This window comes from Nylanderia fulva, unplaced genomic scaffold (assembly GCF_048542155.1).
Source record: "Nylanderia fulva isolate GAGA-0341 unplaced genomic scaffold, ASM4854215v1 Scaffold26, whole genome shotgun sequence".
Classification (NCBI taxonomy): domain Eukaryota; kingdom Metazoa; phylum Arthropoda; class Insecta; order Hymenoptera; family Formicidae; genus Nylanderia; species Nylanderia fulva.
In genome coordinates this window covers 2,114,197-2,131,152 of record NW_028190325.1, presented here as the reverse complement: position 1 = coordinate 2,131,152, position 16,956 = coordinate 2,114,197, and the positions used below count along the sequence as shown (strand labels likewise).

At 39.0% G+C, this 16,956-nt stretch overlaps 3 protein-coding genes across 9 annotated transcripts in view; 1 reads left to right on the top strand and 2 right to left on the bottom strand.

The window, feature by feature from the left end:
* Positions 1 to 140: 140 nt before the first annotated feature.
* On the bottom strand, positions 141 to 11,561 carry LOC114936600 (actin-binding Rho-activating protein). Of its 3 annotated transcripts, none has more exons than XM_085483685.1 (4): positions 11,240 to 11,561; positions 1,127 to 1,257; positions 759 to 1,008; positions 141 to 634 (listed from the first exon to the last, which is right to left on the bottom strand). In XM_085483685.1, exons 2-4 carry the CDS (start codon positions 1,231 to 1,233, stop codon positions 527 to 529), a joined length of 465 nt encoding a protein of 154 aa, XP_085339811.1. In that variant the 5' UTR covers positions 1,234 to 1,257; positions 11,240 to 11,561; the 3' UTR covers positions 141 to 526. The 3 variants fall into 3 exon arrangements, with proteins under 3 accessions (XP_085339811.1, XP_029165679.1, XP_029165680.1); XM_029309846.2 differs by lacking the exon at positions 11,240 to 11,561 and adding an exon at positions 6,799 to 6,990; XM_029309847.2 differs by lacking the exon at positions 11,240 to 11,561 and adding an exon at positions 2,044 to 2,641.
* Ef-1a-f1 (translation elongation factor eEF-1 alpha chain) lies at positions 8,039 to 14,305 on the top strand. Of its 3 annotated transcripts, none has more exons than XM_029309842.2 (4): positions 8,039 to 8,179; positions 11,270 to 12,112; positions 12,227 to 12,720; positions 13,232 to 14,305. In XM_029309842.2, exons 2-4 carry the CDS (start codon positions 11,290 to 11,292, stop codon positions 13,298 to 13,300), a joined length of 1,386 nt encoding a protein of 461 aa, XP_029165675.1. In that variant the 5' UTR covers positions 8,039 to 8,179; positions 11,270 to 11,289; the 3' UTR covers positions 13,301 to 14,305. The 3 variants fall into 3 exon arrangements, with proteins under 3 accessions (XP_029165675.1, XP_085339810.1, XP_029165674.1); XM_085483684.1 differs by having other exon boundaries at positions 8,174 to 8,234; XM_029309841.2 differs by lacking the exon at positions 8,039 to 8,179 and adding an exon at positions 8,269 to 8,687.
* cwo (transcription factor cwo) overlaps positions 13,686 to 16,956 on the bottom strand; it is a 47,923-nt gene continuing 44,652 nt past the window's right edge. For all 3 annotated transcript variants that reach the window (XM_029309844.2, XM_029309843.2, XM_029309845.2), the window contains one exon: positions 13,686 to 16,945. In XM_029309844.2, coding sequence (XP_029165677.1) covers positions 16,338 to 16,945 — 608 coding nt within the window. In that variant the 3' untranslated portion in view covers positions 13,686 to 16,337. The remainder of the gene's footprint in view (positions 16,946 to 16,956) is intronic.

The following is a 16,956-nucleotide window of genomic DNA, read 5'->3' as shown; positions in this document are numbered from 1 at the left end:
GCCTGCCTTGTTTGGCTTGAAAAAGAAAATATATACTGGAGTTATGTAATATATTACTTAAGTATCTTGCATTTAAAAAATATATGTGAGATGTATAAATTGTCGAAATGTCCTTAAGAGAGATAAAGTAAAACAATGTGTAAGATATATTATTAATTATTTATTACGCGCTATATTTACAAAGATGATTGTCTCAAAGAAAAGTTCCATAAAAATTGTATTAATCGCACTGATCACATTACTAATCGCATTTAACATATCTCACTTGCACTACTCGTGAAATATTCAAATTGATTTTCATATTTCATCATTCATTCAGTCTTAACACGCAAAACCCAACGAGACAAATACAACAAATCACATATTACATAATGGTCATTTGCATTACTATAAAATATAGGCGAATAAATACAGGCTGCGAATGTTCTTTCGAGAATCAATGGTATTAATAGACTTAGAAAATAATAATTATATTTAATAATTATATAATAATTATTATATAATTATTATTAATTTATTATTTTTATTAACTGTCCAGTAAATCTTGCCGGATTTCTTGACGTCGTTGATTATATTCCTGACGAATTTCTTCAATAGGCTTGACTAAAAATATCGGCACATCGTCGTCTCTTCTCTACGAGAAAAATCGAATTTACATTATTATTAATTAATTATCATTTTTTGTTACCATTAATTTTAGATACAAAAAAGATATGAATAATTAGATTAAAAAATGATTTATTCTCAAGCCGATTTACCTGGAAAAGACATTCGCCTTCAAATTCTAAATACTTCTGCTTCCTTGCCCTCAATAACAAGCCTACGCATTTACTACTAATATTAGTATAAATGTTGAAGATGTCACCGAAGGTGATGGCAACTACGTCGGGCTGATCTTGGCAGGGTGTGCCTTCGTGACTAATAATTTCACAAAGCTCCAGGATTTCCTTCAATATATGGGCATTTGCCTTGCGACCACGCAGATCCGACAAGGAGCCTGCCTCTGGTCTGAAGCGAATTAATATATAATAATATCACGATTAAACAATAAATTAGTATTGATGGAATGTATCGCGTTAGAAAAATAGAAAATTTCTCATTAAATGACAAATCCAATTTCAAGTACCTGCCGTACTCCTCTTTGGAGAATTTCGGTTTTTCAATGTTTAGGCCGGACGTGAATGGATTTTTGCTCTGCTTATCTTGGTGTTTGCTGGCATATTGATTGAACATAGCCACCTTGGCGCCCAAGGATTCCTTCAAAAGTGGTATGAAGGAACATTTATTTTTAATTCGTTATTTTTAGTCAACTTAGTGCGTTAGTTCACTTCGCAAATTGCTCGCGTAAAGAACGATTCTATACAATTTTAAATTTAAAGGATAAAAAGAGGCATAATAACATAAATGTAAATTCCTTGAGAAGGTTTAATTTAAAATTGTTTGTAAATTGTAAAAGGAAAATGTGCATAGTCAACAACACAGACGTCAATGAGTTAAGTCATTCGATGCCTAATAAGCCAAGAACTTTTGAAATTCTGCCAATCTGAATATATGGATTGACCCTGACCATAAAAGTGTGTGGCATCTTGACAAATTTTCACCGGTTATATCTGTAGTTACATTCATTCGTACGTATTCGTACCTCTTTATTCATTCGTTTCAAAAGTTGAACTTTGACTATCTACTCGTCACTTACGGAAAAAACCGTAAATTTGTAGAATTGTCACCTTTTTAAGACAAATGTTGCATTTTTTTATTTGTTTTAGTTGTTAAATATTATAAACTTTAAAACATAATCTAAACAATCGCGCACATATAAACATTATTTATTAAAAAAATACCACAAGATCCATTTATATACTTATATAATTCTTATTCTTTTATTTTTAATATAAAATAATTTCGTATTAATATTTAGGCCTATCTAAAAATGTTCCTTAAAATAGCATTTCATCCAATTATATATTGCAAGACCCTGTTATCAATGAATGTTTCGATAATGCTATAGCTGTGCATAACTAAAAAAAATTCGTCAATACTTACATACATTGCCGAAGACATTGTAACTTGAATTTTAATCCAACAAAGGTTTAAAAAACAAAATGAACGTCTTATAAAAAAGAAGAGTATTTGATCTAAGTGATAAAATTGATTTTCAACCGACACTGTCCTTCACTTCCTTTTCGATATTCCGATATTATGACGTTATGTGGCGAACTGCCGACGCGAATACGACGTCGCGGCGTCGCGCGACTCTTTTTATAAGAAACCGAGAGGCTCCCACCTTTCGATATTTCGGCTCGGGCCGAAATATTTCCCGCATTTCCGAGCCGATTCCCGGACTCTTGATTGGCTGCCAGACGACCCTGCGCGCTCCGGAAGTGATAATTCCTCAAATTGCGCGACCCAGCTGGTCCGCAAATTCATTCATGTTCTGCTTTCGGGAATTAGTTCGCAAGAGAATTTCGCTGCTCTCGTTTATTTATCTGATAAACGGTCGGTGCGATATATTTGCAGGATACAGATCCTAACATGGGAACATTAATATGCATTTGCTATCATCAATTTTGCTTGTTAACTGTTCAAAAGGTTTAATTTCAAAGATCGAAAGCTTGACTGTCCAGCATTTCAATTCAAGCTTATTTCATTTAATTAATATATGCATGTTTTTTATTATTTATAACAAGAGATTAAAAATTTATTCTTAAGTCGTCGTTCATAAGAATAATTATTACACTTTTCTTTTAAATGTTCGGCTGAACATGATTGAATTTACTTAAACATTTCGAATGCGATTCAATTAAATAAAGATAATAAATTAATTTCGCGAAAATGAGCCATAAATAAGCATAAACAATACAATTATCGAGTTGTATGCGCATTTATCAAAATTAGTGGTCTTCACGTGACGATCGCGTGATCATTTAAGACACCTGAGTACATCTGGCATGAGGTGAGCAACGAGTATTTGACGCGTATTTGACGGCGAGGCGTGAATTTGATGTCCCAAATTAACTTTAACGGCGATCGGCGACTATTTGTCACTGACAGATTGGTAATATACGAGCTAGTATTCAGACGCGTATAAATCAGGGCACAGGATGTGGTTTACAAATACCTTCTAAGTTCTTATTCATTTGTTAGGATCGAATAGATTTATGGAATTCCTCAATCAAATCCTCTGTGCGTAACTCTCAGCACTGCTTTATATAATGTCTATCGAAATGAGAACAAAATCTGTTTTAATTTAGCGAAATTATAATTAATATAAAATAAAATTTAGAAATATATTAACGTATGATTGTGATTTAGAAAAAAGAAGTTATAATTTATAACTGACAATAATGTAATGCCTCAACACAATTTCCGTAATATTATTTTTGTAAGTTAAGTACGTTTCGCGAAATTTTCACTTATTACGTAGGTCGATTTTTCATTCGTTTCGTGAGAAAAGTTATGCGCGCAAAACATCGCCGGATGGCTAGCCATAAAGGGAGTTTCAACGTCAACAAGTTAACGTTTATGACGTCGCATTCCGATCACTTCGGGAAACGAATTCCGAAATTAGATCTTCGCGCTCATCAACAAATAAGTGCGTCACGATGCCCTTCTTATTGCAGTCCAAAAATGCGCCACTCGTGATCAAATTTCCTTTTCTTCCTTTTTTCAAAGAGAATCATTTCTTTAAAAAATTTAATATTGGAGCATTTAAAAAATTGGCAAATTTTTTCGAGTCTTTCTATTCGACGTAGATTCGAACAAAAAGGTTTGATCTTGGAGCGACTGAAATTTTTGAGATAAACTTAGATCCGGAGTTTTTTAAATGCGTTGTTAAAAGTTCCAGGGACCATATACACACACATAACGATCATCGCGCACACAGAGGATTCTATAAATTATTCCGCCGATGACCCTCCATATGACGATGACCCCGCGTAGTGAATTCTTTCGTTCTCTTTGTGAAAGAAGCTCCTGTCAGAGGTGCAGTAAAGCAAAATCTGCTGGAATAACGCAATTAGCTTAACCTAAGACAACGCGTGAGACCAAAAGTCAGCCATGTGCGTGCTATAAATAAGCAGAATATGAGTGCGGATTTGTACGCTATAACGGAAATAGAATGCTGGAGTTTACGTTAGCGATATCTCTCAATGAAACTGCGAACTATCTTCATAAATATAATAAGAAATAAACTTTAATGGAATTTTCCCTGCGAGACTTGAGTTTTCCTATTTGCCGCAGGAAGTTTTACTATATATCTATAGTTTATTGTTCTTCTGCGTACTAATAAAATTTTATATTATGGAATTGTTCGCTCCCTCTTTTGGAGATCATGATCAACGATATTTAAATTTGGATACGATGCTATTCTATATGTGATAGGCATTCAAAGCCGTCACATGAAAGCAATATTTCTTCAACCGCGATAAAAGACGCGCAACATGTTTTTGGCACGTTGCACTAAATTTCAGAGTAATTAGGCGAATCCGCGTTGACGAACTGATGTAACCGAGGCCAAATTAAAGTCATAAAATCGCACGGATGACATCAAGTTATTTCCTGAATTATCTATAGACATCTATAGTGTAGCGATACAGTAATTTAAGATTAACGAAGCATCTGTTTCTTCCGCGAAATAACAGGAGAATTTGTAATCAAGGAATCTATAATATAATTTAGTTTAAGAAAACACTTACGTTGTTTATTCAATATCGTACATGTGACATATCGAAAGGCCACGTGTGAAATTTTCGCACGTGCGTCAACGTAAGTGCACGCGCCATTGACCGATGTCAACGACATGTGGGTGTCGGTATTCGAATCTTTTCCCCGTCGCAAACTTGAGATATTTGGCACTCGTGTTTTATTAGTCACAACTGGTATTCACTCTAGCCTTCACGTCTATTTTTTTTAATTTCAATATAATCGATGAAGTTATTTTAGCTATCTTGATATTTTACAGAAAAACCAATTTCTAGAAATTAATACTCAAAAGTAAAAATAAAATAATTTGAAAATAAAGATATAATGTCGCGTTTTTAAATTTCTTAATTAGTAAATTAATACAAGGTGCAATACTCATTATTTATTAATAAAATAAAATAACTAGATATATTCTTCTTAAAATATTGGCCGCCAAAAGATTTAAAAGAAAATATAAAGTATATCATGAAACACATAGAGAGAGTTATAAGTTCCTTATTTCCAAGCTTTAGTTAGATGACCTCGTTGGAGACGACATATTTCTTTTTTAATAGTTGAAATTATATTTGGCATCCTTCCAAAGATTCTCCTTACAGTTATTAGAAGGAAGTTAAAGAAAGAGAATTTTTCTCAATTTTAATCACTCTTAATGCACATTCGACGTTTATCATGTAATAAATATTTCTGACTTAAAATTATTTATTTATTAAGACACGCGATGTAAGAATGTGTGTTATATGTATAAGATTCTATAATAATTTAATTATAAATAAGACAACACTCTACGTAAGAGGTTCATAAGTGTCTCGTCGCTACACAAAGGATTAAAGAAAGCAGGTTGCCTTGACGTAACGATCGACCTAGATAAAATAGAACATGTATTAAGTGCGCCGTTAACACGCATGTACGCTCGACTAAAAGCGGAAACCAGGAAATATCCGTGAGTTGTCAAAGTCGCAAAATTTACATGAAATGTTTACATTCCCCTGGGTTGTTGAAAATCCTAACTTGGAATATTTGATATTTTGCCGTAAACATCTCGATCCGTCTCGATTTTAATGTTTTATTTCTCGTATTCCGTTTACAACTCGTCTGGAGCCGACCGAAATATCAGTCACACGTCAAAGATTTGTTAGAAAATATTAAATATTAGAATAACGAATATGAGTCGGCAATTCAATAGCGGAAATCGCGACGCGCGAGCGTCTTTCTCGTTCCTTCTCAGTTATTTTTAGCCGACGATCGCGTTATTTTCGGCCGCGTTCGTCACGAATCCGGAACTCATGACTACTGATCATCGCTTTTAAATCCATTTTATGAGGATTTCCTTTGATGATTGTTCCGAGTTATTCGTAACAAGAGGAAACTGAATCATATCTGAACAATCTTTCCTCGGAAATAAACGCCCGCGCGAAATGATAAAAAAAGAACAGCCAGTCTTTGCTTCTTGAAGTCTTTTTATCGATATGAGAAATTTCAATAATAAAATCAATCTAACTAAAAACTTCAATGAAGAGATGATATATTAATGTAAATAAAGAAATAAAAAAATTTAAAGAGTCATGAAAAAATTCGAAAAAAATAATCAAACATAATTCAGTAGAGTCAGTAGTTACGTCCAATCATTGATCAGACATATAAAACGATATCAGTGTCGAAGCATTTATCTTTCGAGATAGCAGTTGATATACAAATTTTTATATCAACAGTACTTGAAAAATATATTATATAATATAAATAAAGCATAATTCAGTAGAGTCAGTAGTTACGTCCAATCATTGGTCAGACATATAAAACAATATCAGTGTCGAAGCATTTATCTTTCGAGATAGCAGTTGATATACAAATTTTTATATCAACAGTACTTGAAAAATATATTATACAATATAAATAAATAAAAATATGTACAAGTAGAAGATATTTTTAAAGTTAGAAGTGTACACACATAATATTAGAGAAAAAGAGTGACATTAGAGAAAAAGAATAAAGAATAATGGAATTAGACAAAGAGAAACGGCTTCATTGATAAGTTATTTAATTGCAAAATACGACACATTCGAGGACGATTCGACACTGTAGACGATTTTGCGCACTGACCTCTTCAGAATCACTATTCTCCATCTCTGAGCCGTAAAACGACCAAGCGCCAAAATTCTATCGAAGGAAATTAGGTTGCTTAATTGAATTGATTAGAGGATCTTAAATTACATTACCGCGCACGTCAAAGTTAATTTTCTTCGCGATCTTTGGAGGCAGCACTGACCTCCATCACGATGACTTTAGAACGCGGTTGCTCGATTCTATTTATGATCGTAGCGAACACGTGACACAGTCGACATCTTCGAGAATTTAAATTAAATACTATGTATTGAAGCGACAAAAATGCAATACGTCATCTTATTACTATATAATGTATATAATCTTTGTAAAAAAATCAGTAGAAATTATATTTTGACAAATAAATAAAGTAGTAAAAAAATCGTGAGAAAATTCAGTGATAAAAATCGAATATGGTCAGCCAGTAGTTATACTTGCTCGCTCGCTTTTAATTATCGTACGATATTTAAAGTAAAATAAAAGACTCTGATATAAAATATTCTAATTAAGAATCGATATTTTACTTATGCGTATACTCGCTTGTGTTTCTGTAATTTTTCGTAATATGTATATGTGCTGCCCCTAAAGCAAATATTACATATTATTATTTGGAAAAAACTTTCGTGATCATGAAAAGCAGTCTCATAATTATTATTCAGCAGAAGATAATAATAAGGACAATATACATATTTCTCATATTTATACAAAATATGTACAATTAAAATGAAAGATTGAAAAATTTCTCGAAAGATTTACGTCGCGATAGAGCTCTTGGATTTCCCGCCTGTTCAAAATGCAACACGTCCCTGCAGCTAAGTACGTAAGGTGCGAACAGGAGATCAATAAAAACTGCAATAAAGCGTGCACACGAGATACATCGGCGGCAATCCTATAATTTAATTACAGCCGGTAGTCGATGACGCTTTTCTCGCAGATTAGTCGCGAGTCGAAAAACATGTTTTTTGGGAAAGGACGGGATCGGATGCGGACCTGGGGCGCGCGAGCGTGCGCATCGGAGCGGAATGCACCGCGAACGAGCGGCAAGCGACGAGCAAGTCGTTCTTTTGTTCCCTCGCCTCGGCGAGGAGGAAAATAGACGCTCGCCGGCCGGCCGGGAACCAATCGGGAAGGGCCGCAACGCGGAAACGCGTGCGGGCGCAAGCGCCGCAAGCTCGTTTCAGATGGCACGGCAATCGTTTGTTCATCCACCCCGGGCTCTCGAGCCTTCTCTCTTTCTCCTTCTCCCAGTCGTTCACCCTCTCACCCTCTCTCGCTCTCTCTCTCTCTTTCTCTCATCGAGCTTGCGTGCGCGGCAAGACGCGGAAAGCACGTCGGAGCGGTGATTTTCCGAAGCGGAGATCCGTCGACGTCGAACCCCCGGGTAAGTAAATCATCCCGAACGACAACGAGGGAATTACTCGCCACCCTCGATCGAGGTAACGTTCTCAAACGTCAAACGAGGGAATCCACTTCGATCGGGGGCCTGCAAGCTCGAGCCGGCAAGCTCACGCGCGCCGACCAGCCAGCAACGAGTATCGATTCGAGCCGGCGCGCCGCTTCTCGGGCGAATCCGCCCTCGACTCGTCGCATCTCGTAAGCTCCGTTCGTCGCGCCGCGTTCACGAGCCGGGGGTTTCTCTCCGAGCGGGCAGGTAAAGGGTTTCCTCCGAGCGGCGCGAGTCTGCCGAACAAACGTGGACGACAGGAAAGGCCGGCCATTACGCGACGTGATTCTTCCGTTCTCGATCGAACGAACCGGTTGTGCTCTTAACGTGGAACTTTTCATCCCCGAAACTCTTCCCTGGATTACGTGATTTACTCGACCCGGTGGAAACTCGGTGCGGGTGTGTGTCGTCGCGATCGATCGATTCCGGCCGACACTCGATCGAGGTAAGTGGTACCAATTCGCCGACAATGGTCCCGAAGTCGTTGCGCGATGTGTCGTAATCGGAACGTCATGTAGATCGCATCCGAACGTATCTAAGAAAGATATCCGAGGGAAAACCTCGGCTTTCCGATTGCACGATCGGATTCGTATACGAGCAGGGAAGCGTGAGGAAACGCTCTTAGAAGTTGACGATTTCTCGATGGGATTCCTAGTTTAGTGACATCGCGAACGCGCGATGCTTCGGACCGAGTAATCGCCGATGAGAAATGGCCGCCTTCGTGGGGCTATGACTATTATTAGAAGAGGCCGGCTATGGACAGACGCGGGTTGCAATGCATTACGTGCGCAAAGCGGGCGTAAATGAAGAGGCGTTAAGGGAAACTATATAATTGCACAATACCGATTCTCTAAATGTATCTTTCAGGAACGCTTGTATCGACTTCGGTTATAATTCGATTTTTGCTCTTCTCATTTACATGTATCGTGTATTTCTAATATAAACGATAGTCTATATGACGTATTTTTATAAAAATAAAATATATACGTTCTCAGTATTGGAAGAATAATTTATATGATGAATGATGAATGATTATAGAGTGTCACTATAATCTCGGTCATCTATTTTTTGCCTTGCATATACATTAATATATTGATTTGCTGTATAATTTAATTCAGTTAAACTTTAAAGTTTTATAACAAACTCCATAAGAACGTATTCAATGAGAATAAATAAATTTAAATACCAAACACACAATTTATTTCTTATAGAATCTTGAACATTTTTTTTCTCTATTTAAAGTTGCTTGTTTCCTTCGCGAGTGACAGAAGGGTTGAATTAAGCGAATGAATCAGATTCATGTCTCATAATAAGGAATTTAGATTTAGATATAAAGAGAGTAATTATTATTAGAGAGTAACTAATTATTTTTCAGAAATTGATTAAGTAAATAATTATTTAATAATTTTTCCAAAACTTTTGAAGTCTTATAATTCCAAAAAATTTTCATATACAAAAATCGTTCAAAGTTATAAGAATTGAAGTCATTTTTAAAAAGTTATTAACTAAATAATTATTTAATAATTCTTTTAAAATGACTTGATTTCTTAAGATACCTTAGAAATTTTTTTTTTTTATATAAAACATTTTTCAGGGTAAGAAATCGAGAGTTATTTGAAAAAACTTATTAAATAATTATTTATTTGATCAATTTCTAAATGTTCTAAAAAAGAATTAGTAGAATAATTATTTTTGATTATTCTCCTTATATCAAAATCTAAAATTCCTTACTAAGAGACACGAATCCGATATTCATCCGCTTAATATAGCCCTTAACGTCTGCCTCTCGCGAAGGCAATTTTTAAAATAAACCTTTGCACCGCACCCTGCACGTAGGCCGAGATTGCTAGGGCAGTATCATACACCCTTTATTGATCTAAAAGGCGGACTCGCGAGATGGATTACCTGGGCCGCGCGATACGTTCCGATTTGATGAGTTCATCGTAGAACGCGGTCGGACTAGCCCTCTAATTAAGCTCACTCGAATCGACTTAATCGAGTAGCGAAGCTGTTCGTCCACCTTTTTACGCGGCAAATCGCAATTGCCTCGATGGGAAATGACGGCGCACACTCGATCCGATATCACTTATATTTATACACGAACGTCAAGAGAGGGAGAGAGAGAGAGAGAGAGAGAGAGAGAGTTCACGAGCCCTGCGTGGGTCTCTCCTTGAAACGAATCAATACCCTTTGTGGCGTGCAAAGGTCCTCTGTCCTCGCGCGTCAATATTTATTGCCTCTTTAACATCCGATCAACGCGCTATGCGCTCCTCTCTTGTATTTTAAAGATAAACATGAACACAATTAATTGCAATTATATTACAGTATTAAATGCAGTCTCTTAGTTTTGCTTAAAAAATCTAAATATAATTTTAAAAAATATCTGGATATAATTTTAAAAATCTAGATATAATTAAAAATTATTCTGATACACATTTTCTCTTTCAACATATATAGCTATAGATATTTTAGTACGTTATATGCGGCCTCAAGCAATAATTCTCACTCCCGCATACAATGTATTAACAAATGTTTAAATTTTTTAAGTGTTATTTGTAAAAAAAAAATGATTAAACAATTATTTATTTAATAATTAAAAATAATTAGTTGAATAATTATTTTTAATTCTCTTTATATCAAAACCGAAAAATCCACGAATCCGATATTCATCCGCGAAATTACTAATGATATATGACATTTGTGTACTTTACACGTTTAATATTGATATTTAAATTCCGCATGGTATTCAAACAAGCAGCCGATAAAAAGGCGGCTTATTTATAAAAGCACAATTTTAGAATTGTCTATAGCCGAACTATATGTAAAGACTCAACACACTAGCTTATAAAGGTCTCCCTTGAGTCCAATACAAATCCGGTTTAATAGTAAAGACCAGTTTATATGCATGCACATATTGTATCGTGTTCTACAGCGAAAAGGGGAAGAATAGACAATAATAGATTGAAATCGATATATAAATTTGTCCGTATATCTTACCTCTGAATTTTGGACGATTTGACTTCGCAGGTAACTAGAACCTCGGCATCATGGGCAAAGAGAAGATTCACATAAATATCGTGGTGATCGGCCACGTAGACTCCGGCAAGTCGACGACGACCGGGCACTTGATCTACAAATGCGGCGGCATCGACAAGCGGACGATCGAGAAGTTCGAGAAGGAGGCGCAGGAGATGGGTAAGGGCTCCTTCAAGTACGCCTGGGTCCTGGACAAGCTGAAGGCGGAACGCGAGCGCGGCATCACCATCGACATCGCCCTGTGGAAGTTCGAGACGGCCAAGTACTACGTCACCATCATCGACGCGCCCGGTCACCGTGACTTCATCAAGAACATGATCACCGGGACCAGCCAGGCGGACTGCGCGGTGCTGATCGTCGCCGCCGGTATCGGCGAGTTCGAGGCTGGAATCTCGAAGAACGGGCAGACCCGCGAGCACGCGCTGCTCGCCTTCACGCTGGGCGTGAAACAGCTGATCGTAGGCGTCAACAAGATGGACATGACCGATCCGCCGTACTCGGAGACCCGCTTCGAGGAGATCAAGAAAGAGGTGTCGTCGTACATCAAGAAGATCGGCTACAACACCGCCTCGGTCGCCTTCGTGCCCATCTCTGGCTGGCACGGCGACAATATGCTCGAGCCGTCTCCGAAAACGCCCTGGTACAAGGGCTGGAAGGTCGAGCGCAAGGACGGCAACGCCGATGGCAAGACGCTCATCGAGGCGCTCGACGCCATCCTGCCCCCATCCAGGCCCACCGACAAGGCGCTTCGACTACCTCTTCAGGATGTCTACAAGATCGGCGGCATCGGAACCGTGCCTGTCGGCCGGGTGGAGACCGGTATTCTGAAACCAGGTAAATTCGAAAAAAATGCATTTTTGAAAATGATTCTTTCAAGAAACGTGTCAGTTTCACCGTCTTCAAAGGTTCGAAAAATAGACCAACGAGAAACTTTTTCATCTTTTTAAGGTATGCTGGTTACCTTCGCGCCGGCGGCCCTCACCACCGAGGTGAAATCCGTCGAGATGCATCACGAGGCGCTGACGGAGGCTCTCCCCGGTGACAACGTCGGCTTCAATGTGAAGAACATCTCCGTGAAGGAGCTGAGACGCGGCTACGTGGCCGGCGATTCGAAGAATCAGCCTCCACGCGGCGCCGCCGACTTCACCGCCCAGGTGATTGTGCTGAATCACCCGGGACAGATCAGCAACGGTTACACGCCGGTGCTCGACTGCCACACCGCCCATATCGCGTGCAAATTTGCCGAGATTAAGGAGAAATGCGACCGTCGTACCGGCAAGACCACCGAGGAGAATCCGAAGAGCATCAAGAGCGGCGACGCGGCCATCGTGATGCTACAGCCGACCAAGCCGATGTGCGTCGAGGCTTTTCAGGAGTTCCCGCCCCTGGGCCGTTTCGCAGTCCGCGATATGCGTCAGACTGTCGCCGTGGGTGTTATCAAGGTACGATGAATTATTGCATTAATTATATTGAGAGGAGGGATAAGACTGAACCAAGTCTGCTTACGAAATCATACAAGTACAAATTAATTTTCAATTTTAAATCGATGCAATTCTCGTCTTGTTTCATAAATAATGATCATTTTTATCATGACAAAATGTATCAAAATTTGTTATCTACATTTCAAACTTGCAATTGCGAAACAGTTCAAAAATATAGAAATTGTCGTAACAAAAATTTAATTTTGCATATTTTCCTTCTAAATGAGAATCGAATAAAATCGATTTTTGAAAGATAATTATATACGAATTTTATACGAAATTCTCTGATTAATATTTACCACAATAAGATATAAAATATGTTCGATTAATTTCATTATGTACATATTAATATTTTTTTATCGCGATATGTAAATATATGAAAAATATTAAATATATTAAATAGATGAAATATAAAATATATGAAAAATGTATTGAATATTCTACGTATTGTACGATTGGTTTCCTTTGGCAGAGCGTGACGTTCAAAGATACTCAGGGCAAGGTAACAAAGGCCGCGGAGAAAGCCCAGAAGAAAAAGTAACCATCAAGCTTCCTCGGAAGCTCGCAGTCCGGTGGCTGGTGGCCCGTGCCAGCGCCAGCAGGGCCCACTGTCAGGACGCAGCCTGCCGCCGCCGCGGTGGCTGCCCCTATGCTCGACTCATACTACTACTACTCGTCGACTAATACCAAAAGTCATAAGATGTTGTGCTTACCCCCGTTACATTACCCGGTAGTGTTGAATCCGCGCATCTATCCGAATCTGCACATTCAGTTCACCCACGCTCCGCGCACGCCTCACATATGCTAGGGGAACGCGTAGCTCCGCGTCCTACCGCGTTTATCATTAATTACTCGATATTGACGATATGTGTCCGATATTACCAGGTACTCAGTTCCCTTGGACTCTGTGTAGTTAGGTTTTTCAATTGATGAAATACAACAACATCCGGCAAAACAACAACAACAATAAATGGGGTGTCGCAAAGACAGCCCAAGCCTGGGATCTCTTCTCGCTCTCGTTGTTCAGCGAGAGGGAAGAGCGAGGCAGCGGCTGCGTCGCCTCTCATTCTCTCCTGTCCGTCGGATATCTTGATTGATGTCGCGGGACGTCGCAACGAATGTATATGTTATTTATCGCCGCAGCGACGATGACCCGGAGGCGAGCACCGTCCGCTGACTCGCGCGTCCCAGCAAGACTTCACTCGATCGATTCTTTTCGAAGGATTCGTTAAGGCTGATTTGTTCCGAGACTTGGTTGCCTCGCTGTGCGCGCGATTAGTTTTATCATATACTTATAAGATACTTATCCGTAGTTAGGGATCATTAGAGAAACTATATGCTCCTCCTCCGTTGTCAGCGAGTCGCCGGCTACCTCCTCTCTCGGAGAAAGGAGTCACCTCCTTGAAGAGGACGAGACATCCGTCGCGAGTCGCCCACGTTAACTCTGGCGCTCTACTACCCTCCCGCTGACCATAGACACGTTCTATGATATTGTTTTGCCCCTTAGCCAGTATTACGTTGATGTAATAAAAAATCTTTAATTGCAGATTCTCTGGTCTCTTTATTTTCTCCCCGATTATACCTATTGCGTATTTTCTCATCATTTTGCGCGCGATGGCAAATCATTGTTACTAATCCTAACTATTGTTTCACCTTTAATTGTCATTCAAATGGGAAGGATCGTGTATGTACGGGTATGCGTAAATCGACGCCAGGGCTATTTTTTTTCTATATATGGTAAATATCATTTATTCCGCATAAATTCTCTGTTAAACTATAGACATGGTATGTACAAATATATTTAATGCAAGTGATCTCTTACAAGAATTTTTAGTGTAATGCAGGTCTTGGTCAGTCTTTAGTTGCTGAGGCCCATTTTTCTTTGGCGGGGCGTCGAGCAGACTCAATCCTCTCGTGATCAAAAATAACACAGGATTATTATTCGCGAGAAAGAAAAAAATAATGAAACACCTTTTTGGGTACATACGAGAAAATCACATAAGTAGAATTCATGAATCGATATATGTAGGCACTTTTACCGCTAACTTACATCTCGTACGGAAAATCGTCGGTATACTTTACACGGATCGATTCGTCGGGATTTCGAAACAAGAGCTCATCCGCTTCTGCGTGAATCAATTCTGTCAGATTGATAACATTCATCTACTTGTCATGCGTTTTGCTGCGTTAACCTAACGGAAATAAATTTTTCTAGATATTACGTAAAAGAAATTGAATTTGTTTCCGAATCCCAACTTGACACTGAAACACATGTGTTTCTCTTCACCGAAATAATCAATATACGTACAATCGATTAAGATTCGATATCCGTAGTGAGCACTGTAAGAAATGGAAAAATAACGGGGATATTAAAATCAAGAAATTTTAATTAAATAATCGAATAAAATAATTCTTAAAAAATGCTAGAAATCATTTTCGCTCTACATGATCGTTTCAAAATCTTTCCACAAGATCACATCCTGCCATATTGAACTTGAAGCACATAGCCACGTAGCGAGACAAACAAGATTCAGGATATGGCCGAGGTAATTTAGAGAATAACAGCAATCAATTCAATTCAATTCAATTCTATAAATTTTTATCACATAATTCTTATAGTACTCACCAACATTCATACTGATTCTTGACTAAGAGAACACAGCATGCGCGAAAAGTTTGTCGAATCGACAAAACAGAAAATAAGCAAATCCAAGAAGGAGAATAAATGGAGCGAAAAGGAGAATAAGATGAAATATCTGTTAGGGAAGAAGGAAAATAGGTGTTTGAATTATACAGATTAACGACGAAGAAAGACACACCGAAGTCAAAACGACTTGGACTTCCTATTCTTAATACTCTACCTACGTACAATTCTAACATGCTCTCTCCTTTCTCACTCTCATTCTCACTCTCATTCTCTCTCTCTCTCTCTCTCGCTCTCTCTTTCTCTCTCTCTCACTCTTACTTTCTCTCATCTCATAAATGCTAAAACGACCCACAGCCTCGGTAAATGTTACAAACATCTTTGACTTCGGCGTCACGCAAAGTACAAACAAGCGATCTATACACGATGCAAAGTATTATAAGCAAACTATCAGAAACTATTAATCTCGATAATGTCGAGCGACTCACGTGGTGAAAAGTCACTAAAATCAGTTCGGCGTGAAATGTGTTAATTGTTTTTGTAAATATATTTTGAGACGCATATCGACTAATCTATAATATTTCCAAAGTAGAGTGACAATTTAGCGAAATTATTAATTATGACAATGAACTGTAGCGTATATAGATCGCTTTATTCCGTCTATCACGTATTGCGACTAATAAAATAGAGCAACTACGAGGGCTGCTTGTGATTCTCGCAAGCACTACGGACGGCCTTATGATCATTCTCGATTTTATCGCGACGTCTAATGACATACTATCCAAGAACTCGCCTGAATTTTTCTATTAGTACAGTGTTCCATCAAGGATCGAATATCAGAAATCAACCGAAAGAACTGGGAATATGTCTCTCGTCTACGATAGATACGAACAATCAAATGACAAACCGTTTTATTTAATATTATGCTTCTCTCTTATGTCTGATGCTGATGAACGGGGCTGTGGTGTTGCGACCATGCTGGCGGTGACAAGTGATTAAAATTAACCGATATCGTAACCGGATGAAGAACGATGTCGGGCCCGGTGTCCGGGATGAAGCTCAGGTAGGGCCTGATCAAGGACGCCTCGACTGTCAACGGTACGTAGAAGGAACCGGCGTCGTGCAGCGCGAAGATCGGCACCCCGTGCGACGACGAGGACGGCGGTTTGTCCAGACCTACGCTGTTCGACACCGGCGACGAGCACGTCTTGACCCTCTCGGCCGAGAACCTCTGTTTAATCGAGCTCTTGAATTTGTAATTCGTCGGCCGACAGGTGACGGCGCCGGTCCCGGGCGGCGTGCTGTGCGAATGGGTGCTGTGGTTACTGTCGTCGCTCACGATCGTTGGCGGGGGCACGATCACTGATCGCAGCAGCGGACGCTCCGGGTCGCCGAACGAGCTCATGCCCGAGCTAGAACCGTGGTCCGAGTGACCGCCATTGGGCTGGCACATCATCGCGAGGCTCGCATGAGCGTAGCTAGCGCCGTTCATCGCGCCATTCGTCGCCGGCAGCTCGGGATGCGGGAAGCCTACTCGATCACCTGGAGCAAGA